General features: G+C 36.3%; 1 protein-coding gene across 4 annotated transcripts in view; it reads left to right on the top strand.

Moving 5' to 3' along the window:
* DPH5 (diphthamide biosynthesis 5) overlaps window positions 1-20,749 on the top strand; it is a 63,852-nt gene extending 43,103 nt beyond the window's left edge. For 3 of the 4 annotated variants that reach the window (XM_044748979.2, XM_070486931.1, XM_014851483.3), the window contains exons 5-8: window positions 10,242-10,362; window positions 14,316-14,355; window positions 15,818-15,921; window positions 17,663-18,572. In XM_044748979.2, coding sequence (XP_044604914.2) covers window positions 10,242-10,362; window positions 14,316-14,355; window positions 15,818-15,921; window positions 17,663-17,886 — 489 coding nt within the window. In that variant the 3' untranslated portion in view covers window positions 17,887-18,572. Of the gene's footprint in view, window positions 1-10,241; window positions 10,363-14,315; window positions 14,356-15,817; window positions 15,922-17,662 lie in introns of all 4 variants that reach the window. The other variant, XM_014851484.3, reaches the window with a different exon arrangement.
* Window positions 20,750-24,627: the final 3,878 nt, after the last annotated feature.

Below are 24,627 nucleotides of genomic sequence, written 5' to 3'. Positions count from 1 at the left end.
GGATGTTTTTTTAAATGGTGCTTAGCAAAAATTTTTTGTTTTTCTACAAATTGCAAGTAGATTTTATTATATTTCATGAATTATAAGACATTATTATTTTATACTACATCACTGTGTACTGTTTTATAATACTAAATTTTTTTTATACTAAGTTTTCTTGTAACTTAGATTTTTTCCCACTAGTTGGAATAGGCTATTGATATTTAGCTAGAGAAAGATTTTAATCTTATATCCAACTTGTGCATACAAAAAAGGAAATATAGCATAATTAAATTGGTTAAATATTCCTGAAACCTTTTTTCATTCTTCCAAATAGCTTATTCTGCATTGCTGAGGCCCACGTTTTTCCACTCAGTATTGTTTTCTGTGGCATCAAGAGCCTTGTGATGCAGCATTTCTTAAAATAATTTATAATAGGGCCAAAAGTCACTGATACGAGGCTTTTAAGGCAGCTTTGCAGTTTTTGATGTGTCAAGTCAGTTGTTTTAATCCAAGACTCTTGGTTCTGAGGGGTTAAAATAGTGCTTCATAACCGTTTCCAAGATTTTCTTCCAAACTGCTGGCATTCATTTTCCAAGTTTGATATTTGTGTTCTGATGTTCACACATATATAATCCATGACAACTATGATTGCTTCTGGCCAACCGTGGTTTTAAGACCTCATTGATTCTTAAGGCACGTTCATATCAGATATATTGTAACAGGAAAAAAAATGTGTATCTTAGAATCTATGAAATAAGATATTCTCTAATATATTTTCCTAGACTGCATAATTTAAAATAGCTATTTACATTATCATTGTATGCATGGCACGCTTAAATTTTAAAATAAGTGTATAGATATATTTCACAATGCAAAAAGTTTGGCAAAGTCCGCTTCCTTATAATAGCTGGTGTTTTTTTTTTTACTATTTGGATTCTCATTTATGGAAAAAATGATAACCTATACCAGTGGTTCTCAAACTTTAGTATTCATCAGAATCACCTGGAGAGCTTGTCAAAGAAATTGCCTGGCATTCCCCTTAGATTTTCTGATACTGTAGATCTAGGGTGGGGATCTGAGAATTTGCATTTCCAACATTCTCAGGTGATGCTGATTCTGGTATAGGTACCACACTTGGAGAACCACCAACCTAGACAGATAAAAAATTTCTTACAAAGTTAACGAACAGTACTATCTTTTTTTTTAGCATAGCAGCATTGGAAAAGAAATATGCTTGCGAAATGTAAATGTAGAACAAGTTACCTCGTCATGCTCTCCTGATCAGTTTTTAAAAAGGGGAATGGGCACCACTTTAGACAGGCATTCTGTCAAAGAGCTTTCCCGTGAGTTCAAAAAGAGCCTTTGAGTTATTGAACAGAAGTGCTGTTTGGGTGCTGTGACAGACTTGAACAGTTTATGCTTTCCAACATCTTTACCTTCGGTTAAAGAGTAGTAGCATGAAATTCCCAACCTAGAAATGGGTGCAAATTTTTTTAAACTGTCTGTTTATCAGCCCCTTTTCAGCTATTTTATTGTTTTTGTTTTATTCTAAAGCAGCATAGGGAATTCAGAATCAGCCATTGAATTTTTTTCATGAACTTTTTAGTTTATTAACTGAGAGAAGACTCTTGATTATCAATAAAAATGAAAGTAAGTAGTTGCGTAGAGTAACACTTCTGCACACACATACACACACACACAGCCAGTGATAGGCCTTCTCTTAAAGGCTATAAAATACAATTCCTTACCACAAACCCGATATTCTTTTAACGAAAATTTTCCTTGTTAAATGAAAAGTATATTAGAGGCTGCCAAGTTAGACACTGTTAAGAGGAATAGTGATCCATTTATTCAACAAATACTGTTTACCTACTTATTGTTGGTGTACTCAGTGCCTTTGAATACAGTGATAACCTGACCAAAAAGGTCTGTGTTCTCAAAGAGTATGCATTCTAGTAGGAGGGAGAGGCAATAAGAAGTAAAAAAATAAATTTCAGGTAGTGGTAAGTATAAGAAATTCAAGTAGACTGATAGGTTAGAGAGTCACTACTCTAGTTGGGTGGTCAGGAGAGGTCTCTAAGGTGGTAACATTTAAGATTAGATATGAATCAAGAAGGGATTAGCATATTCCAGTCAGAGGGAGCAGTTCATACAAAGACCCTAAAAGTGGAAATGAGCATGGTTTGTTAAAGGAACCAAAGACAGGCTTTTTGGAGAGTATCAGGCAAGGGGAAGGGTAATCTGAGGTCAGATAGGTGAGTAGGGCCGGCTCACTAGACTCCTAATCCAACGTCAGGAGTTTGGATTTTATTCTAAGTGATATGGACTGCCTTTAGAGGGGTTTAAGCAGTGCAAATACTTGATCTGATAAATGTTTTTAAAAGATATCTCTAGCTAGTGTGTGGAGATTGAATTATTACCAGGCAAGATGGGAAGTCAGGAAATCAATTAGGAGGCTGTTTTAGTCCTTAGAGGAGATATGACAGGAGCTTGGACTGCATGGAGGGGTGGAGTGTAAGAGAAGATCAAAAGAAGTAGACTTATAGGTGTAGTGTCTATTGAGAGAATTGAGATTTAGGGAGATGTAAAGAGCCATTTCTGCCTTGCTGAGCGTCCTAGGAGAGGCAGTAGACTGTATATGCTACTAGATTCTTTCCCACCATCTTCACTAGCACACTTATTGTGGTCCTTACCCCCATGGACTTGTCTATGGGGGCTGGACCCTTCTATCCCCATTGCTCAGTTGGTTTCTTATTTTGGTTGGTTATATTAACTTGTCATTTCTAGAGCACTTGCCTCCTGTCCTAGGTTCGAACCCTCTGTCAGTCTTCCTATGCTTTCAGGACCATTATTAATCTAGAATTGATTATGTAGAAAAGTATGATTAGGTTTATCTTTCTCCCAGACCATTGAAGGCATGGATGCTGCCCTGAATTTTCATCTTTTGTCTTGTGAAGAATAGGTAGTCTTCAAATAAATATTTAGCACGTGTATATATATATTTCTTTTAAAGATTGGCACCTGAGCTAACATCTGTTGCCAATCTCCTTTTTTTCCTCCTTCTTCTCCCCAAAGCCCCCCAGTACATAGTTGTATATTCTAGTTGTAGGTCCTTCTAGTTCTGCTATGTGGGACACTGCCTCAGCATGGCCTGATGAGCGGTGCCATGTCCGCACCCAGGATACGAACCAGTGAAACCCTGGGCCGCCAAAGCAGAGCGTGCAAACTTAACCAATTCGCCACAGGGCTGCCACCAAGCATATGTATATCAAGTGAAAGAAGTGAGTCACAGAAGACACATGTTTTATGATTCCATTTGTATGAAATGTCCAGTAAAAGCAAATCTATAGAGACAGAAAATACTTAGTGCCTGGCTGGGGCTAGGGGTAAGAAGAAGGATTAGCTCCAAATGGACATAAGGGATCTGATTGGAGTGATAAATATTTTCTAAAACTGGATGTGGTGATGGTTGCACAACTTGGTAAATTTACTAAAAATCATTGAATGTACACTTGAAATGGGTGAATATTTATATAAATTATACCTCAATTAAGTGTTTTAAAAAATGAATTACACAAAGTTTGCTAGATGAACAAGAAGATGAAAGACAGAGGGAAATGTACAGCTAAAGAAGAGAGTCACGGAAGCACTTTGGGGAATCTGCAATGTATTACAGAAACACACACACAAATGAATGCATATGTACATACCACAGAAACCTTGGCTCTCTAGGGATTAGTTAACATAAGACTTAATGTATATGTGGGGTAAAAATTGACTATAAATTTGGTGGAATTGGTAAAGGAAAAATATAGTGGAAAAGGTTTAAAGTTTTACTGCAAATTGAAAGGTCTTGGTTTTACTTTTTGCTCAGGCAGTAACTAAGGAGTCATCTCGCTTCTCTGGATCTTGGGTTTCTTAACTACAAGCGGATGAAGTAGGGACAGGAGGAATGTTAGACAAGAGCAATGGTTTTCAAACTGCCCCGTGTTTTATGAAGATGCTTTAGAGATTCTGCAGATAACGAAGTAATTGACGCCAAACAACAAAGAGTAAATCCCCAAGACGGCCAATCATTATTAACTCTGTTGATGTTTTATTTAAGAATTCATTTGGAAAAGAGATTTGGCAGTGAAAAAATGAAGAATACTAAACTCGATAAGCTCTAATATCCTTTAGATTTGGAATCTAAAAAGCTGGCCTGTTTTCAGTTGTAGGGAAAGGTTACCTTGACCAAGATGTATTAGATACAGAAATTTTCATTGAGTAAATGTTAAGAGTTTTCAGAATTAAAACAGTAGTTATAAAAATATATACGTAAAAATCATGTTATTTGAAATTCCTAAGTAACAGATATTTGTAACACTTAAATATTACTTGTATTTTGAAGATTTTTCTCAAAGAAGAGTCCATTTTTTTGTTTAGGGCCAGGCAAGTTGGTTGTATTTAGACATTCCTGATAATGAAAAATCAGAGATTTTTCTCAAAACACAAAAAACATTAGAAACAAATTCCTTCTTTTCTTGAATTTTTCAAGTTAAGTGTTTAGCAAATTAATCATATAGAATCAGAATTGCTTTCATTGACCGTTGCTTCTGCTTTAGAAGACCCATTTTTAAAAATAACTCTTTTGCTTGATAATAAAGGACATACATACTCATAGAAAATTAGGAAAATACAGTAAGTATAAAGACAAAAATAAAAGGATTCATAATCCCACCACCTGGAGGTAACCACAGTTACCATTCTGGTCTATTTTCTTTCAGTCTTTTTATTCAACACTTACTGTGTATACATTCTCCTGATTCAGACAGGCCAAATAAAAGAAGAAAGTACAAATCCTAAAACACTTTCTTTATGTGATATTTATCGTTTATTGCTAATCATTTATGTGGTGGAATGTATTCATTCTTTGGTAAGAATTTGGTGACTAAAATGGTTTAGAGACATTTTGAAGGACAATAAATGAGACAATTCAGTGACACCAAGTAGCAATGATTTTTGTGTTATCAATTGTGGCTGACTTCAGGGAAAAGATTGTATAATTTTCTCATCATTATGAAATGCTTCCACTTTCTCTGGCTGTTGCATAAGCAGCCTTGATTATTGCCATATGTTCCTCTGTTTATGTAATACATTTCTACTTTGAAAAAAATGCATATTACTTTCAAAAAGTAACAACTCATTTCCTTCCTTTTTTCATAAAACAACACTCATTGTAATAATCAGCGTTGTTGACCTTGTACTAGTTCTCACTGTTAATTTTCAGAAGCATTAAATTGGTTTCAGTGTTGTCTAGGGACTAATGTAGAAATGATAAAGCCCAACATAGTATGAAGAAAACTTAAACTAGGTAGTAAGGATAGCAGAGCTCTACACTGCCTTAGAAGAACTCATCTGATAAGTTCTTGATTCTTTTAGTCACTTTGGAATTGTGTTTGACCACATGCTAAATCATGGGCATATTAAATTTTTTTTTTTTCCTTTTGAGGAAGATTAGCCCTGAGCTAACTGCTGCCAATTCTCCTCTTTTCCCTGAGGAAGACTGGCCCTGAGCTAACATCCATGCCCATCTTTCTCTACTTTATGTGTGGGATGCCTGCCCCAGCATGGCGTGCCAAGCAGTGCCATGTGCACACCCGGGATCCAAACCGGTGAACCCCAGGCTGCTGAAGCAGAACATGCGAACTTAACCACTGTGCCACCAGGCTGGCCCTTATAGTTTTCTTTTTAAATTGTATATCTGATTGTGCCACTCTTCTACTCAATCCTGGTAAATCCCATCCTATGCAGAATGTTCAGTTACTTGTATATGTTTATGTGTTAACCATATTATAAAGTCCTTGATTTACTCATCTTCACATCTTCTGTGGTACTTTATTTCATTGCCATGCGTATTATCAATGTACAACAAATATTAGCTGACTTAAATTGTTTATTTACTTATTCTCCCCCACCCCAAGATGGATCTTGTCTTGGAAATTATATGCCTTAAATTGTAATTCTTTCATTTAATTCATATGTGGGTTCTCTCATTTGTGTGTTAGAATATAAATCTTGTAGCTCTTCTGTCTACATTGTCATTCAATTTTATATACCTAATGTGTGGTCATATCCATAATCTTTCTTAGTGTCAGCAAAAATCAGTGTTACATCAGTATTAAGGAAAATGCATGTGAGGATTAAAAACACAACAACAACTCCAAGACTGGCATTATGTATAGAAGAGAAAACTAGTATCTTGATTATGTGGTTTTGTGGTGCGGTTTTTGGCTCAGCTATCTTTTACCTCACAGATTTAACTGTTCCCATTTAGGCTATGCGTGTGTCAGAGATACATGTGGGGCTTAATAGAGTTCTTAGCAAGTTAGATTTTCTAATTTTTCCATATGCAGAGAAGATATTTTTTAACTTAAAAATCATAAAATATTTTTCTTTGACTATAAAATAACAGAAGCATTAAAGCCTAATTATAAAGTATAATTTACAAAGCATCTATGCTTTTGAAAGGAAAGAAATATTGGTAGCAATGAAATGAGCTAGAAGACTAATAAGGTCATTCAGGCAGGTGATGTTGAGGGCTCAAACTAAGGTAGTGGGAAAAACAATGAATAGTCAGTTTCTGGGTAAATTATAAAGCTGAAATTGATAGGAATTGGCACATGGTAAGATGTCAAGAATTAGAGATACTTGTTAGAAGCAAGTCAGGCGGTATCTATTTCTAGATAATTGCTTAATGCCATCCTAAATATTGCCCAAGATTTCCTACTTCTCTTACTTTGTTCATGCCGTCTCATTCTTCCGCCATGTTCAACTTCCCCAGTCTAAATCTTCTCCATCCTTCAAGGTCCAGCTTATGTCTTCTCTCTTCAGAAGTTACCTTCAGGTGCTCTCTATGTGGGAGAAGTGCTGAACTCTTATAATATAGTCTATATCTCATTTTTCATTTACTACCTAATATTTGTCTTTCTTGTGCATCTTCTCACTCCAATTAGACAATGCCCTATATATAATTAAATGGGTAGCTTTAAGTTGAGATTTTGTTTGTCTTCCATAGATCAAAACTTGATCCAATATCAAGTTAAACTGTTTTCTCTATAACTTATTTTAGATCAAAACAAAAATAGGCCTGTATTTGCCTACTATTTTTAGAAAACAGCCCTTTTTGTAGTTGTTAAATTTAGATTTGCATCAATAATGTTTTGGGGAAAAATGATCACAGCACAAAGGCTTGTATTTGTAAGACGGTAAGTGCTTAGGCTGCTGCAACCTCAGTTCTCGTCACTGTATGATTTTGCTGCAGTGTATTTTTATAGTTTACTGTAAGTCCTTCAATTGTGAAACACAAAGTACTGGTCCTTCTGTTCTTTGAGGTACTGACATCTAAATGGTGAAACCATTTGCATAATGTTCCAGAAGTCATTGAAGAAGTTTACACCGCAACCATGTGAATGGTGACAGTCTGTAAATCAGGGTCCTGGAAAGCAGTGCTTAAGTGAGGTTTTCTTTAATCCCCCAAATTAAATTCACAGATGCTTTTACACAGTGTTTATATGTGACTAGCATCTCAATTCTCTTTTAAATGATCTTTCCCTTTCTTTTAAATGAAGAATTTACCTCCATGACTATATTTCTATGATTCTTAAAATATTGAAGACCCATTTAAAGTATTTATATATGATTGCATATATGATTTTCTTTAATAGTTTTCCCTTAAAGTTTTTTATAGAGTAATACTAATATTTCAGAATCTGATCAGAGATGCCAAAAATGCTTTTTAGAATATAAACAGTTGAACTTGTTAGAATTAAATCATAAGCATAGTTTAGAATATTTGGTAGTATTTTCGAGCTCACTCCAGTAAAGAAAGCAGTTGGGTTGTGACAGGACACAGCATTTTAGAACATCTTCATATCATCATTATAAACATCATTGTTATTATATCATCAAATCCTTAACATTTATTGAGGCTTTACTATGTGCAAGGCACTAGGCACTCTACACACTTTGTCATTTAATCCTTGAAGAACCACATTATTAGGTTTATGGTCATTATACCCAGTTTGCAGGGAAGTTCCTCCTCAAAGTCAGGAAAGTCACTTGATGTGTTTATTATCACCCAGTGACTAAGAACCAGGGCTGTGACCCCGGGCTTTCGCCTGTTCTGTGAGGTGTCAGTGAGACTGCATACTCCAGGAGGGCCCGAGCTCTGTTTTGCTTCTCACTTTATACCTGTGTGTAGCATAATGCCTGGCACATAGTGGGTGATTTATAATAAATATTTGGTAGATAAATTTGCCTCTCATAGAACAATAACAGTAACAAGGCTAGGTCAATTTCTTGTAACTTGGGTGAGTGTATTCCAGGAATCCCACCTTGGACCTCTAAATGTATTTTTCACAGAGAAACCTTGTTACATGTGGCTGGAAGATTTATGACTCTGGATTCTTGGAGTTACATGGGTCTTTATACACTCATCTGTGAATTCGACTGCCACTGGGTCGCATGGATTCTATGGGGGAAATGCCGTTTTTTTTTAGGAATATTAGCCCTGAGCTAACATCTACTGCCAATCCTCCTCTTTTTGCTGAGGAAGACTGGCCCTGAGCTAACATCCGTGGCCATCTTCCTCTACTTTATATGTGGGACGCCTGCCCACAGCATGGCTTGCCAAGCGGTGCCGTGTTCGCACCCAGGATCCGAACCAGCGAACCCCGGGCCACCAGAGCGGAACGTGTGAACTTAACCGCTGTGCCACCAGGCTGGCCCTGGAAATACCTTTATAGACAGTCTTCAAATGACTTGGGGAATAGAGCCCATTGGTAGGTAAGTTGGAGGTCATGGCCATATAAGGAGCGTGATGAACCTCCCTTTGGAAATTCAAAGTCACCATTAGGAGTATTGGTTATAGTTTTTAGGACCTCAATCTATAAAAATCAAGAAAAGTTGGGCTTCTCTAGGGATGTAGGGATGGAGGAACTGAATGCCCAGCTTCTGTTTCCTTCCTATCTGCCTCCCCTTTTACTTGTTGCAGCAGCTTCTGAAAACTGATCTGGGAAGCCTTAGGATGATAATCCCTTCGCCAGACCAGTTTCTTCATTTTTCAAATGAAGAACTTTAGGCTTAGGAAAGTTAGATGATTTCCTGAAGTCACAAAGCTATTTCAATCACACAGTTAATTTGTGGCAGAGGACTAGATGTGATTTCCAGCATCTGTTGCTTTCCAGCTCTATTAAAAATTCTTTCAAGCAGTGTTTAACTTGAATAATTATGTCTTTACATAGCAACTTCAGTGTTATGTTTTACTGTATATTATGTCTTTGAAAATAAATGTCCTTTGTATACTGCCTAGATAAGAACTAATGCTAGCCTATCGCTTCACAGTTTGAATAACTTTTTACATGTTATTTGATCCTTACAGCCCTCTAGGTAGGAAGGACAGTATGTTATCACTATTGCCATTTTAGAGAGAGAGACTTAGAAAGAGTAATGTCACACGACTAACATGTTGCAGAGCCGGAATTCAAAAGTAGATTTTCTCAGCATAAAGTTTGGAATTGGACTCACAGAAGTGAACTTTGCAGCCAGCCTGGAAGCAAGCTGGAAGCAAGCAAGCTTCTTGGTTGTATGATGGTCAAATGGGATGGGTGGGCCAACTGGGGGGAAAGGAGGAGGTTTGGGAAAAGGCCGCCCTCATAACTGAACTCTATAGTGAGGGAACAAATAGTGGGTAAAGTAAGGGAGTAGGTTTTGAGAAATGGCTGGAGTGAGTATAGCATGTGTATTTACTGAGATGGTGTGGTGGAAAGGAGCACTTCCTCAGAGCACTTTGAATTTCTTTTTCATTAGTAACTAGCTTTGTGACCTTAGGCAAGTCAGTTGATCTTCTGAGCTTTGGTGGTCTCATCTGTAAAGTGAGAAGAATAATTAACCTTGTGAACCCTGCTCTGACTACTCAGAAGTCTTTTGGCTTCCTTCTGGGTTCTTTGTATTTCAGTATTTTTAGCAGCTTACATAGCTGAATCATGAACTGGTTGTATATGTTCCTGTACTGACTGCAGAAATACTAGAAGCTTCCTATTGAAGGCATCAGAAAGACACCAGCTGCTGTGGACCAAAGAGAAAGTTTTATGACCTTTTTTGTGACAAATTTGATCCCCAACCCATCTCAAGTCTGGTTCTCGCTTTTTATTTTGGTGGTTATCTATGAAATAGTAGTGAACTGTTCCGTCATTAATTAATGTTTTTATTTTTTCTAGTTGTATAAGTTTGGAGAGACAGTTTCTATTGTTTTTTGGACAGACACTTGGAGACCAGAAAGCTTCTTTGACAAAGTGAAGAAGAACAGACAAAATGGCATGCACACCTTATGCTTACTAGGTAAGGGCTCTGGAGTTTCCTTACAGTCACAATATGGAGTTGTCATATTAGTCTCATTTTATATTTTGTGTTAAGGTGAAACCATTCTGTGGATAACTAACTAGAGGTAAGAAAGGACGGTCTACCCCCTTCCTCATACTCTCAGGATACGTGCATTTTCTGCTCCAAATACCACATGGCTCTTCCTGCATACATGCCTTAGTTCATGCTGCTCCCCTCTTATGCCCTAATAGATCCTCTCCAGCATCCCATATGTTGCACTTTTATCCATCAAGACCCTGTTCTTGCCATTTGACTGCAATTCAACAGACTTGTATTGAGCATTTATTCTTACCAAGCATCATTGTGTATCTCCTAGAGATATTCTTTGAATCCTGCAATATTGATGCCATCAGAATTACAGATCTGAAATAGATCTTATTGAAGCATGTTTTACAGTTGAAGTTCACAGAGATATTGGATCAAATTCCCACTGTCACCCAGTGGCACTGGTGGCAGAATTGGTAGAATGCAGATAGCCTGTTATTCCCAGCTCTTGTCACTGTATCTTGCTGCCCAGATCCTCTTTACTACCTAATGTGGGAAGAGGCTGGGAGCGCCATCACTGTATACTAAGAGATGATATCGATAGAGCTTCGGAAGGACATGCAGTGCATTTTCCAGGAGAGGCACTGGAATTGTACCGATTCACTTTCGCTATCAGTTCCTATTCTAACAATCTATGTTATAAGAATACTGGTATCGATGCTTTATCCTGTGACTGATGAACAGAGATAAGTGGCATTTTCAATAACTGAAATAATACTTATACTTGGAATCAGAAGACAAAATCTGAGTGCTACTACTTACTAGCTAGAGAATATTGTGAACATTCTTTACCTTTGTCTTCATTTTTATCTAATAGGAATAATCCCTCCTTGCCTCATGAAGTTGTTTAGAGTAGTACTTCTCAAACTATATGTAGTAAAGGACCAGGTCTTGTTATTTTTTGTATATATATTTATTTTTTAATTTCTTATCTTTTGTGTCAATGTCAAATTACTATAAATGTTTGTAAACACTTATTCTCCTGTAGTTACTTCATCATTTACTGGTAACAAAATGCTCACATACTCGCATCAGTCCTCAGATCACACATTGAATTGCACTGTTTTAGTGATTACCGTGTGTGAAGCCATCCAGCAAAATGTCTGCCACATAGCAGAGGATCAGGGCAGAGAATGAATCCATGATTTTGGCCTCTATAGTAAGGACAGCTATTCAGAACATGAGAAAAGATTCCTATGTGCCAAAAACGTTAGTTTTTTTGTGTAATATAGCCAATTCTGTTGTTTAATTAGATATATCCATCATCTTATCCCAAACTTAGATCCAGTTAAGGCCAGTAGTATGTAAAGGTCAAAGTAAAATGATGAGGGAAGGATGGCTGTTAAAAGGACTTTTGTTAAAGAAATAAGTAAAAGTATATGCAACTGAGGGATAAAAAATAGGGATTCATTGGAACTCGGATACTAGAGTGAGTGAGTGGGGTGGGGGTAGGGATGGGGTGGAAGAGTTGTCTTACAACAGAACTGAGAGATTTTAAGACAGAACAGGGAGAAAATTTAAGAGGCAGGCTACCCGATAACTTCTCCTTATATTCATAAAAAATGGGAGGATGGGGGAAAAGTAGCATTTATCTTTTAGGAAGCTTTGGAAAGGCAATTAGAAAATCAGTTTACAGGTATTTATTGAGTATTTACTGTATGCCCAATGTTGAGTTAGGTTGTTTTGAAATACTAAGGAAGTATTAGATATGGGTGTTGCCCTCAGGATTTTGAAATCCAGTTGGAACTAACATGCTGTGGACATGAAATTGTAAAGCACAATTAAGTTCTATTGTATGAAAAGGCAGGAAGGACAAACCAGAACTTTGGCTCTTGAACTCTCTAAGAGCTGCCTCTTTTCTTGGCTTTCCTGGGAAAAGAGAAACAAGGTTAAACAATATATCTTCCTTGCTCCATTAACAAAAGCAGGAACAAGGTGTGAAGTATAAGATACCATGATTCCAAATCCTCAAACCATAGATCTCATCATTTAATCATCTGGAATTCTCATCATTTAAATTAGTATGTATTTATTGAATGCCTGCTATGGTCCAACCCGTGTAGGGATTAGTGAGAATATACCATGGTAAGAAACCACAGAGAATTTTAAATTTACTTGGAAAGACAAGACTGATATATATGATGTAATTAGAGATTAATAAAATGTAGTATTAATTGTATATTTCAGAGAACAAAGGGCATTTGAGGGAAAGTCAACAAAGCCTTTATGAAGGAATTGGGACTTACTCTACTTAATTAATACTAAAGTAGATAGTTTAAGATAAGCTGGTTGGTTGGGTAGTAGTAGAGCCATGTGGAAAATTTGTTCAGTAGACATTTATTGAATATCTACTGGGTACTTTGCATTATGTGCTGGTACTAAGATGAATAGGATATGTTTACATTCTAGCAAGTAGAAGTAGAGAGGAATAATTACAGCCTGTGTGAAGACAAGGGAAAAGTATTAAGACTGGTCTGGCTTGAGATTAATTCACTAATGCAGCCTTATGTTTGATTGAAAAGCATCTGCCTGTGAAAAATTCTCCCAACCCTCTTCATTTTACAGATTCTGTAGAGCATATCATTAAAAAAGTTAGAAAATTAGAAATAGTACATTTAAAACCTTACTAATATAAACATTTCAGAAGCTTAAGGTGAATGAATTAATAAATTCATTGAATTTTTTAAAATCTTACAAATATCATATAAAGGAAATCTAAGTTGACTTATACTATTAGTTGTATTGCAGGCCACATTTTCAAAAACAGTTATGCATTTTTTCCTGTATGTGGCTTCCAAGTGGAAATAATAATCAATATTTTGAATCTGAAAAATACGTTCACCATGGGTTCCAAGAACATTTAGAAACACATATAAGGGATTAATCTTTGTTATATTTTCCAAGCAAACTCTTTGGTATCCTTTATAGAAAAACTTTCACGATCCCTTAGGAAAGCTGTAGAAGTCTATCAAAAAGACCCCTTAGTTACACTGTATTTATTTTTGCAAAAACAAACTTTGGCTGAACTGTTTGTTTTCAGTATGTAGAACAGGAAGCAGCTGTTGCTCGTGCTGTTGTGTACTGAGTGCCTGTGAGGATGGAGAGCAGTTCTACTTTTTACCTTTTACCAGAGTGTTCAGCTGAGGATCAGTGATTAAAAAGTGTAAAGAATCAAATATTTGTGACGCTTGGATCATCAGGCTTCATGAGAACAGAGATTATGTGCATTTTGACCCCTGTAGTAGCCCTGTACCTCGCAGTCAGTGCTAGGGGAAGCCGTTAAAAGCATTGAATGTTTGGTATTAAAGTGTCTATTCATAGTTATTAGAGTATGTCTTACCATTCCAAAGAAAGCAAAAGTCTCTTTTCAAAATGTGGGTAGAATTTTCTTCTGTTTATGATACATGCATTAAAGCTTACATTCTAGTGCCTGGACTATAGGTAGGAATAGGAACGTAAGACTTTTCAGTTGGGTCTGTGCGGTTACCACCTAGCAGAAGTGAACGCAAAGATTTTGATTAGCTGTTAGGTAATATACATACCAATATTTATCTGACTCTGTCCTGTGTCTTCTTTTCCAAGAAGAAATTAGATCCTTTCATGATGGTCTCAGGGCCAGCCTCATGTTTGTTTTCTGACTAATGACCTTTAGCAACCACAAGCTTCCATTCTTCTCCGTATTTCCATAAGAAGAGTGGCTAGAAACAAGAGCGAGGGAAGACTGTCACAAACTCTCAAATGAGCATTTTGGAGACTTGAGAAGAATGTTTCCCCAAAGTTTAGGTGATTCAACTGAAGTTTACACAAAGACTTTGGGATAAAGTAGTTAATTAGACTAAAAGAGAACTATTTTTTGCTTCCTCCAGACATCAAAGTAAAGGAGCAGTCTTTGGAAAATCTAATCAAGTAAGTTCTTATTCTCAATGCTTACGTCTATTTTAATTCCATGAACAATAAATTCTGCTTAAATGACATGAGTTCTAAAGATTGTTGAACATCAGCTTTTGTTAACAGTTAAAAAAAATCCTTTTAATCTTAGGAAATGCTAAGCAGTGTGATAGAGTAGAAAGAGCAATAGATTTCAGAGATTCAACGCTGAGAACAGTGTTTGGCCCCCTGGTCGGCACTCAGTAGATATGTGTGGGATGGATTAAGGAGTTGGGAGTCAGGAACGTGGGTTTGAGTCCTGAGTGTGCCTCTGGTTATGTGCTCTAGGGCAAGTTACTTCCACTGTTGAGTCTTATTTTCCTCATCTGTATAATGAGTCTAATAGTCCTCTTTTGCTTATCGAGGCAGTGTCCAATACAGTAGCAGCTACCCACATCTGACTAATGAGCACTTGAAATATGGCTGCTATAACTGAGGAACTGAATTTCGTATTTAATTTTAATTTCCTTAAAACTAATACTAAACTTAGTTATTGGAAAACTTTTAAGTGTAGTTAGAACAACTTCAATATGTAAATCTACTTTTACAATCATGAATTTTATGAAATCTAAATACAGATCAAGTATTTCCAGTGAAAATTGAACATTTGAATTAAGATGTGCTATAAGTATAAAATACATAGCAAATTTTAAAAACAGTACAAAACAATCTCTTTAATAATTTCATAGCAGTAAATGTTGAAATATAATATTTTGGATATATTTGCTTAAATATATTATTAAAATTAATTTTGTCTCTTTTACTTTTATTAATTTGGCTACTAGAAAATTTAAAATCATGTTTTTGGCTTGTATTTTACTTCTACTGGACAGTGCTGACTTAGAGAATTATTTTGAAAGTCAGGAAAATAATCTATATGAACTGATTTATACCTGCAAAAGTGAGATTTTTATTATGATCACTGGGCAAACATGGTAGGCTTTTGAGGCATACAGAAGTAAACATGTCTTACCCTCTAAGATTTTCAGATATTTATTGCTTTAATTTACTTTTCTTAGAGGAGGAAGTGAAAAGAGGAATATGTGGTTTAAACATGGTAATAAAAAGAACACTATAGAACCTCATGAAGCTAGGATATAGAACAAATCGCTACTTATTTGAATTATTTTTGCTTAAGGTATCACTTTGAATAAAAGTGACTTTGATTTAGACATTTAGCTTTAAGTTATTGCACTTCTATTTCTGCCAACACTTCAGTGAGATCAGAGGGTAGTTGAAGTAGAACAATGAAAAAAGCTTAAGAAACCTAAGATCAGCAATCACTGTATCCATGCTTTAGGGCATACTTACAGTGGGTAACGTGAAAGCTTCAGACAGAATGTAGACTGTCATGCTTGAGTTTACCTGGGGAGTAATTGCATTAAAACGTATTATGTAATTTCATGGCTAAGAACAATGGCATCTAGTTTTATACTTACAGGGGAAGGAAGATCTATGAACCTCCTCGGTATATGAGTGTAAACCAAGCAGCCCAGCAACTTCTGGAGATTGTTCAGAATCAGAGAATACGAGGAGAAGAACCAGGTACTCAAGACCCTAAAGGACTCTCATATTCCCCTCCTGCTGCATTGATCTGTGTATATGATACGGCATCTGACACACACACGTATGCCACCACCACTGAAGCCAGCATCAGTGTTTTTGAATTGTACTTTTTTTGTCATTTTTTTCCAAGCTTAACTTAAATCTCATAGCCTGAAAGTTGTACTGAAAGAAAAATCATGGAGTTCTTTCTAGTAAAATTAATAAAATTACAGAAAGTGAAGATTTTTCACAAATTAACTATAAATCAGATTTGATATAAATGTGTTAATGTATAAATATTTTAGTAAGATACAGAACTTCTATTTTAGCCCACATTTATGGTGAGATTTGTCCAATAAAAATATATTGATTCTGCTTTTTCTCATTCTCCACACTGAGACCAGAGATAATTTTCTTCAGGATAAAGACAAGAGAATTTATCCTTATATACTTAATATCTAGACACAGTGCATACTATGTAATAAAATGTTTGTTGTCAGCAAATGTTTTTTGAAAGTTCCTTAATGAACCAATCATTATATTGTCATAAGTTGCTGACTGCCTTTGAGCACTTATCTCTTGATAGAAATTTTACATAAAGAGATTCTTGGGCCAGCCTGGTGGCATAGTGGTTAAGTTTGCATGGTCTGCTTTGGTGGCCTGGGGTTTGTGGGTTCAGATCCCGGGTGCAGACCTATACCCCTCGTCAGGCCATGCTGTGGTGGCATCCCATATACAAAAAATAGAGGAAGACTGGCACAGATGTTAGCCCAGTGACAATCTTCCTCAGGCAAAAGGAGGAGGATTGCGACAGATGTTAACTCAGGACCAGTCTTCCTCAGGAAAAAAAAGAGAGAGAGAGAGACTCTTGAGTGACCACAGCTTATTTTATTCTCAATAGGCCTTGTTAAAGTCATGAAACAAATAATCTCTAAGGGTGTTCTATATCTGTAACTTTGAACAGAGTTCATTGCATGCCGGCTTCTCCTCGTATAAATCATTTACCCCATTTTGATTACTGTTCACTCAGGACAACTTTCCCAACTAAACAATAAAACCGTGATAGGGTCACCAGAATGAGTAATACTAAAGTTCACTAATGTTGGTTATTTTGAACTTAAAAGCATAAGTAATGTCAAATATGCATTTTTTGTTAAGGGCTCTGTAGTTTACTAAATACTTTCATATCTATTATCATAGCCCTTCGAACCATGAGTGAAGAGAGAGAGTATTCCATTTTAAAAAATGAAAAAACTGGTTTGTCACATAGCTAATTAGGTAGCCAAGCAGAAACTCAAATCTGTGTATTTATCTCACAACCCCATGGTTTTTCCAGTATATCATGGTCAATGTGAACATATCTCAAGCAGTTTATTAAGAATATAAGCATATAATAAACTTTGTTTCTTCAGAATCTATTTAAAGACAAATGCTATGCAATCGTAAAGAGTATGGATTGGATACAGGTAATTGTTTATCAAATCCTCAAAACTTAAACTAAGGTAAGCCTTTGGAATTCTGAAAGGGTAAATTTGGGAAGTACTACTTTATATGTCAGATCATACAAATAGTTTAGAAAAGCCTTAGATAAATCAACAGATAATTGATCCATAATGAGTGACTAAGCAGATTTAAGATATTTGGGGCTTCTTTGAATGTACTAATGTTGGCTTGAATGTTGGGCAGGATAATGTATTTGCTGAATTGAACGGCAGTATCTTTTTTTCTTTTTTTTAAATAGCAGTTACCGAGGAGACACTCTGTGTTGGCTTAGCCAGGGTTGGAGCTGAGGACCAAAAAATCGCAGCAGGCACTTTGCAGCAAATGTGTACTGTGGACTTGGGAGGACCATTACATTCCTTGATTGTCACAGGAGGCAGCATGCATCCCCTGGAGATGGAGATGCTAAGTCTGTTTTCCATACCAGAAAATAGCTCAGATTCCCAAAGCACTGATGGACTCTGAACATAGACATTTTCAACTGTTGGATGTTAATTTCAGTCGTACGTGCACGTACACATATTTGTATAACAAATTGAACAGATCTTTTGGTTTACCTAATAAGTATAAAACAAATGACTAAGAAGAAAGATGTTGACTCAACAATGCTTGGTTTCCTGTGGCAATGAGTTCTTTCCCTATGATATCATCAGTTGTTGCTGATATTTTAGCAGTTTTTCAGGATGTACTCACTTGGAGCCGACCAAGCTGGAAAACTTGTAAATAGACATTCATAAACAGAGTCATTTAAGAGCCATTTTTACTTATGAAACCAGTCTATACAAGGTGGAACTTTCTTCTTTCTTAAAAAGCCTGCTGTCCTGACTGCAGCTGTGAGTTGCCCTGACAGCGGTTAATATTAGTGCGTCTAAGCAGAGGTGGAAGAATGAGTCCTGCTTACTGAAAGCTCAGCTGAGTACATGCCACAAAATGACATCCTTCTGAATTGCCTTGTCTTGTTTAGCTGACATCCTAATTATGTGGTTCATATTCTGCTGTATTTTGGAGGTTATATAATTGTTGAATTATAAATACTCAGCCAGCCATGTACAGTTGCTGTTTGGTTTTAAATAGCAGCTTTCACATCCAAGCTGACAAATGGAAAACTTGCTGACTACAAAATAAAATTTTAGTCAACATTCGTCATATCACTTAACTCAGTTAATATGCCACTCTGTATATGCAAGTAGTCACATTCTTCTCATTGGTTGTAAATAACACTCCATTTATTATATTTCATGACCATAAAGGTGTTTTTTGTTTCTTTTTTTAAGATTGACACCTGAGCTAACAACTGTTGCCAATCTTCTTTTTCTTTTTCTGCTTTCTCTCCTCATATCTCTGCAGTACATAGTTGCCAATTTTTCAGTTGCAGTCCTTCTAGCTGTGGCATGTGGGACGCCGCCTTAACATGGCCCGATGAGCGGTGCCACGTCCAAACCAGTGAAACCCTGGGCCACCGAAGCAAAGCGTGCAAACTTAACCACTCGGCCATGGGGCCAGCCTCATGACCATGAAGTTTTATCCTTTTTTTAAGTTCATAACAGAAATAGCTCTGCTCTGTTCTAGTTTAGTTGGTCTAACTCATTATTTCCATGGCCTAATCAATTTATCTGACCTCTTTGCTTAGTATATTTGTTGGAAGTTGAGCAAATACTTCCCTACTTCCTGGGAGTATCAGTTGGCAAGAGATTGTTCTGACTTATTTCATTTGAGATAAAAGATATTTTAATATATATGAAACGTTCCATTTTCAAGCTATTGGACACAAAAGAGGAGAGAGGCAAAGACATTTAAGTACCAGTTCTGTATTATTTTCCTCTTAACGGTTAAACCAAACATTTAAGAATTATGAAATGAATAACTTCTGGTTTCGTAATGGTGGAATAGCGTGTAATGTACAAACGCCCCCAATTATAAACTGCACAAAACATAATAAATATCTGTCTAAAGGCACTGGGAGGTGACCAAAAGCAGGCTGAGGACTATTCTTATATGGCTTTTCCCTTCAGGGCATTCCCAGTCAGTCTGGTGAGGGATAGCTAGAACCTAAGAGAAAGTTGCACTCTTACTGGCTTGAGGTATTAGAGGAATTGGGGGCTGCTAGAGGAGCTGTAAAATGAAGGAGGAAATCCTGGAAATGAAGGTGGCAGTGAGGGAGGAGCCTTCCAATCTGCATATAATCTCTTAAATCTTTGGCTAACTCCTGAACTGTGCATGTGCACAGAAGACTCCAGTGTTCCTGGCGGAAAGCCAGAGCTGAGGCAGGACAGCTGAGCAGAGATTGTCGCTCTGTATTACAAGAGAAGAAAGAGATTTGAGTTTGAATTCTGACAAGTTAGAAGGCTTGAAAAGCACCTTGGGCTTTCCATCAAATCCCTAGAAAGGCCATGGATTAGTAGTAAAGACTGCCCAGGACTAAGGATTTTTGATAAAACTAAGGACAAAATCTTTAATGTAAAATCAAGATGATTAGCCAGTAATTTAACTGCCTTCTAGAACAAAGCTTATTAACACTTTCAGGGCATGATAACAAAATAGGTCTCTTTAACATGTCAACAATGACTAGAATATAATAAAATATTATGAGGCATGCAAAGAAACAGGTAAATATGACTTATGGTGAAAAAACACCCAGCACCACACAATAGAAAGAGATGCTAACATAACCCAGAAATTGGAATTAACAGACAAGGATTTTGAAGCAGCTATTAGAATGATGTTCAAGGATGAAAAGGAAAGGTGGTTGGAACAAATGAATGTAGATGGGTATTCTCAGCAGAGAAATGGAAACAAACCAAAAAATCAAAATGGTTGGACTTAACAGCAGAGCACAGATGACAGATGAATAGAAATTTTCCTGTCTGAGGAATAAAGAAAAAAAGACCAAAGGGAAGAAAATAAGCACAGAGCCCCAATGCCATGTGGGACAATAATTAGCATATATGGAATTGGATCCCCAGAAGAAAAAGAAAATAGGGCAGAAACAAAATATGAGTAGGGGCCAGCTCCATGGCCAAGTGGTTAGGTTCACGTGCTCTGCTTTGGTCGCCCAGGGTTTTGCCAGTTCAGATCCCCGGCGCCAACATGGCACCACTCCTCAGGCCATGCTGAGGTGGTATCCCACATAGCACAACCAGAGGTACTCACAGCTAAGAGATACAACTATGTACTGGGGGCTTTGGGGAGAAGAAGAAGGAAAAAAAAGAAGATTGGCAACAGATGTTAGCTCAGGTGCCAATCTTTAAAAAAAAAAAAATTTTCCCAAATTTGGTGAAACTATCAACACACAGATCCAATAAGTTTGGTGAACCACAAGCATAATAAATACATAGAAAACCACACCTCACATATCATAGTTAAAACTGATGAAAACCAAAGATGTTAGAAAACCTTAAAAAGCCCCCAAGAGCGGTGATGGAGAAGCCAGAACATAGAGGGGAGCTATAAATATTGAGTGCTTCTCATCGTAAACAATGTAGGTCAGAAGACAATGGAAAGACATCTTTAAACTGAAATGAAAAAGCAAAACAAAATCTGATCAATCCAGAATTGTATATCCAGTAAAAATATCCTTCAATAATGAAGGCAAAGTAAAGCAATCTTCATAAAAACAGATTTGTCACCAGCAGACCTGCACTACAAGGAAAGCTGAGGGAAGTTTTTTAGGCTGAAGGTAAATGACATCAGATAGAAGGAATGAAATAGTAACTGTGAATATAAAAGACTCAATTTTTTCTTCATGTTTTTAAAAGGCAACTGACAGGGCTGGCCCTGTGGCTGAGTGGTTAAGTTCGTGCGTTCCGCTGCAGGCGGCCCAGTGTTTCGTTGGTTCGGGTCCTGGGCGCGGACATGGCACTGCTCATGAAACCACACTGAGGCAGCATCCCACATGCCACAACTAGAAGGACCCGCAACCAAGAATATGCAACTATGTACTGGGTGGCTTTGGGGAGAAAAAGGAAAAAACAAAATCTTTAGGAAAAAAAAGGCAACTGACAGTTTTACGTGGTATTCTGGCATATATTTAAATGTAAAATATATGCCAGCAATAGCCCAAGTTGCAGGGGTTAAAGGGAATTATACAGCTGCAGAGTTCTTACATTGTATTTGAAGTAGTAGAATACTGTCAGTAGACTGACAAATTAAGGATAGGTATTGTAATCCCTTGGCAACCACTGTCAAAAAAGGCAGAAGTAAAAATTTAGAGGACTTAAAATAGAGTACTGAAAGATATATGATTAACAAAAGAAGGCAGGAAAGGAGGAAATGTAGGTCAAAAAACACAGGACAAGTAGAAAACAAATAGCAAAAAGGTAGACCTAAATCCAACCAAACCAATAATTACTTAAATGTAAACCAACTAAATACTCCAATTACTAGACTTTTAAAAGACCCAACATATGTTGTCTGTAATAGTTTAAATATAAAGACACAGGATGAAAGGAAAAGAATAGGGCAAAAAATAGACCATACAAACGGTAAGCATAAGACAACAAGTGGCTATATTAATCTAAGACAAAATAGACTTCAAAGGAAGGAATATTCTGGAGATAAAAAAGAAGGACTTTTCAGGGGCTGGCCCCGTGGCCGAGTGGTTAAGTTCGCACGCTCTGCTGCAGGCGGCCCAATGTTTCGTTGGTTCGAATCCTGGGCGCGGACATGGCACTGCTCATGAAACCACGCTGAGGCAGCGTCCCACATGCCACAACTAGAAGGACCCACAACGAAGAATATACAACTATATATCGGGGGGCTTTGGGGAGAAAAAGGAAAATAAATAAATAAATAAAGGACTTTTCATAAAGAAAAAAGGGCAAGTTCATCAAGAAGACATCAACCCTAAATGTGCAAGCATTGAATACCAGCCTCAAAATTCATGAGGCAAAAATTGGCAGAACTAGAGATATAGAAAAATCCACAAAGTTGTGGATTTTAACAACTGATAGAACTGGACAAACCATCAGTAAAAATACTGAAAACACCACCAACCATTTGAGTCAAATTGATATTGATAGATCACTACACCCAACAGAGGTAGAATAGACATTACTATCAAGAACTTACGAAACATTCACCAAAGTAGACCACATGCTTGGCCATTGACCATAATGGAATTAAATTAAAAATCACTAACAAAAAATTGTCTAGAAAAGTCCCAAATATTTGGAAATAAAAGAATGCATTTATTTTTAACTGAATAAAAACAAAAACATAAAATGTACAAATTTGTGGGATGCAGATAAAGCAGTGCTTAGAAATTTATAGCTTTAGAAATCTATTAGAAAAGAAAGTTTTAAAATTGATCTGTTTCCATCTTAGAAAGCTAGAAAAAGAAGAGCATATTAAACACTAAGTAGAAGGAAGGAAATACAGAACCTAAGAGGAGAAATCTGTGAAATAGAAAATAGACAAACAGTAAAGTAAAGCCAATAGAATCAAAAATTTTAAAGGCTGACAACAGTAAAAGTTGCGAGAATATGGAGTAACCGAAACTCTCATGTTATTTGTAGGAATAAAAATTGGCACCACTACTTTGGAAAAGAATTTGCAGTTTCTTACAAATTAAACATACAACTACCCCATGAACTAGCAAAACCAGTCCTAGGTATTTACCCAAAAGAAAGAAAAACATACAAAAAAAATTGTACATGAATGTTCATAACTTTATATATTCATTCATTTATTCATTCCCCAAGTTGGAACCAAGCCGTATGTCCATCAACAGGAGAATAGATTTAAAAATTGTGGTGTATTTTACAATGGAATATTACTTAGCAACAAAAGAGAATGAACTATTGCCTCATACAACAACATGAGTGAATTTCAAAAATATTATGTTGTGAAAGAAGCCAGACACGAAAGAGTGCTGTACAATTCCATTTATACGAAGTTTAGCAACAGACAAAATTAATCAAAGGAAAACAGTGGTTGCCTATGGACAGAGTGAAGATTAACTGGAAGGGTACAGATGGGAACCTGGGGTAATGGAAATGTTCTGTGTCTTAATTGGGGTGTTAGTTTTATGGATATAAACATTTAGGAAAATTCAATTTTATAGATTTAGGATCTGTACATTTTTCTGTATTGAGATTGCAAGATAAAATAGGATACTCAGTTAAATTGAATTTCAGATAAACAATTTTTTTTTAGTACAAGTATTTCCCATTCAATATTTGGGATACATTTGGATTGAAATTTAGTTGGGTTCCTTTACTTTTATTTGGTAAATCTGGCGACCCTATTCTGTATGTAATGTAACTTCAATTTAAGTGAAATTGTAAAATGAAAAATGTATATTCATCAGTAGAAAAGATGAACAATATTGTTTTGGGTCTACTATCATGAAATCCCAGTGTTTGGCAGTTAAGGTAGAAACACCTAAACACTACATATGTTCGTTTGTTTAGTAGTTTTTAACTCTTTAATACTATTTTTTTAATGCTCTTTTAAACTGTCATACAGTATAATCACTCTCATAATATAGACACAGAACAGTTCCATCACCCAAAAAAACTCTCTCCCACTATCCCTTTATTTTCACCCTTCTACCCAGTCATAACCCCTGGCAACCACTGATCTGATCTTTCTCTATCGTTTTGTCTTTTTGAGAATGTCATATAAACGAGACTGGCTTCTTTCGGCATAATGCTTTTAAGATTCATCCAAGTTATTGTGTGTATCAAAAGTTCATTTCTTTTTATGGGTAAGTAGTGTTCTTTTGTATAGATTTACTACAGTTTGCCTGTTCACACACTATTTTAGAGATATTTGGGTTGTTTCCACTTTTTAGCAATTATGTATCGGATTGTTGAAACATTCACATATAAGTTTCTGTGTGAACATACATTTTTATTTCTCTAGAGTAGATACCCAGGAATGGAATTGCTGGATCATATGGGAAATGTACATTTAATTTTATAAGCAACTGCCAAAATGATTTCCAGAGTGGCTGTGTCATTTTGCATTCCCACAAGCATCGTAAAAGAGTTCCCATTGCTCTCTCTCTTTGCCAGCACTTTCTATTGGCAGTATTTTTTAATTTAGTTATTCTGACAGGTGTGTTGTGGTATTGAGATACCATAGTTTTAATTTGCATTTTCCCAATGGCTAATGATGTTGAACATTTTTTCATGTGCTTATTTACCATTTTTACTATCCTATTTTATGAAACATCTATTCATGTCTTTTGCCTACTTTTAATTT

This window comes from Equus asinus, chromosome 16, assembly GCF_041296235.1.
Source record: "Equus asinus isolate D_3611 breed Donkey chromosome 16, EquAss-T2T_v2, whole genome shotgun sequence".
In the NCBI taxonomy this organism is placed as follows: Eukaryota; Metazoa; Chordata; class Mammalia; order Perissodactyla; family Equidae; genus Equus; species Equus asinus.
This window is presented reverse-complemented; position numbering and strand designations above follow the sequence as displayed.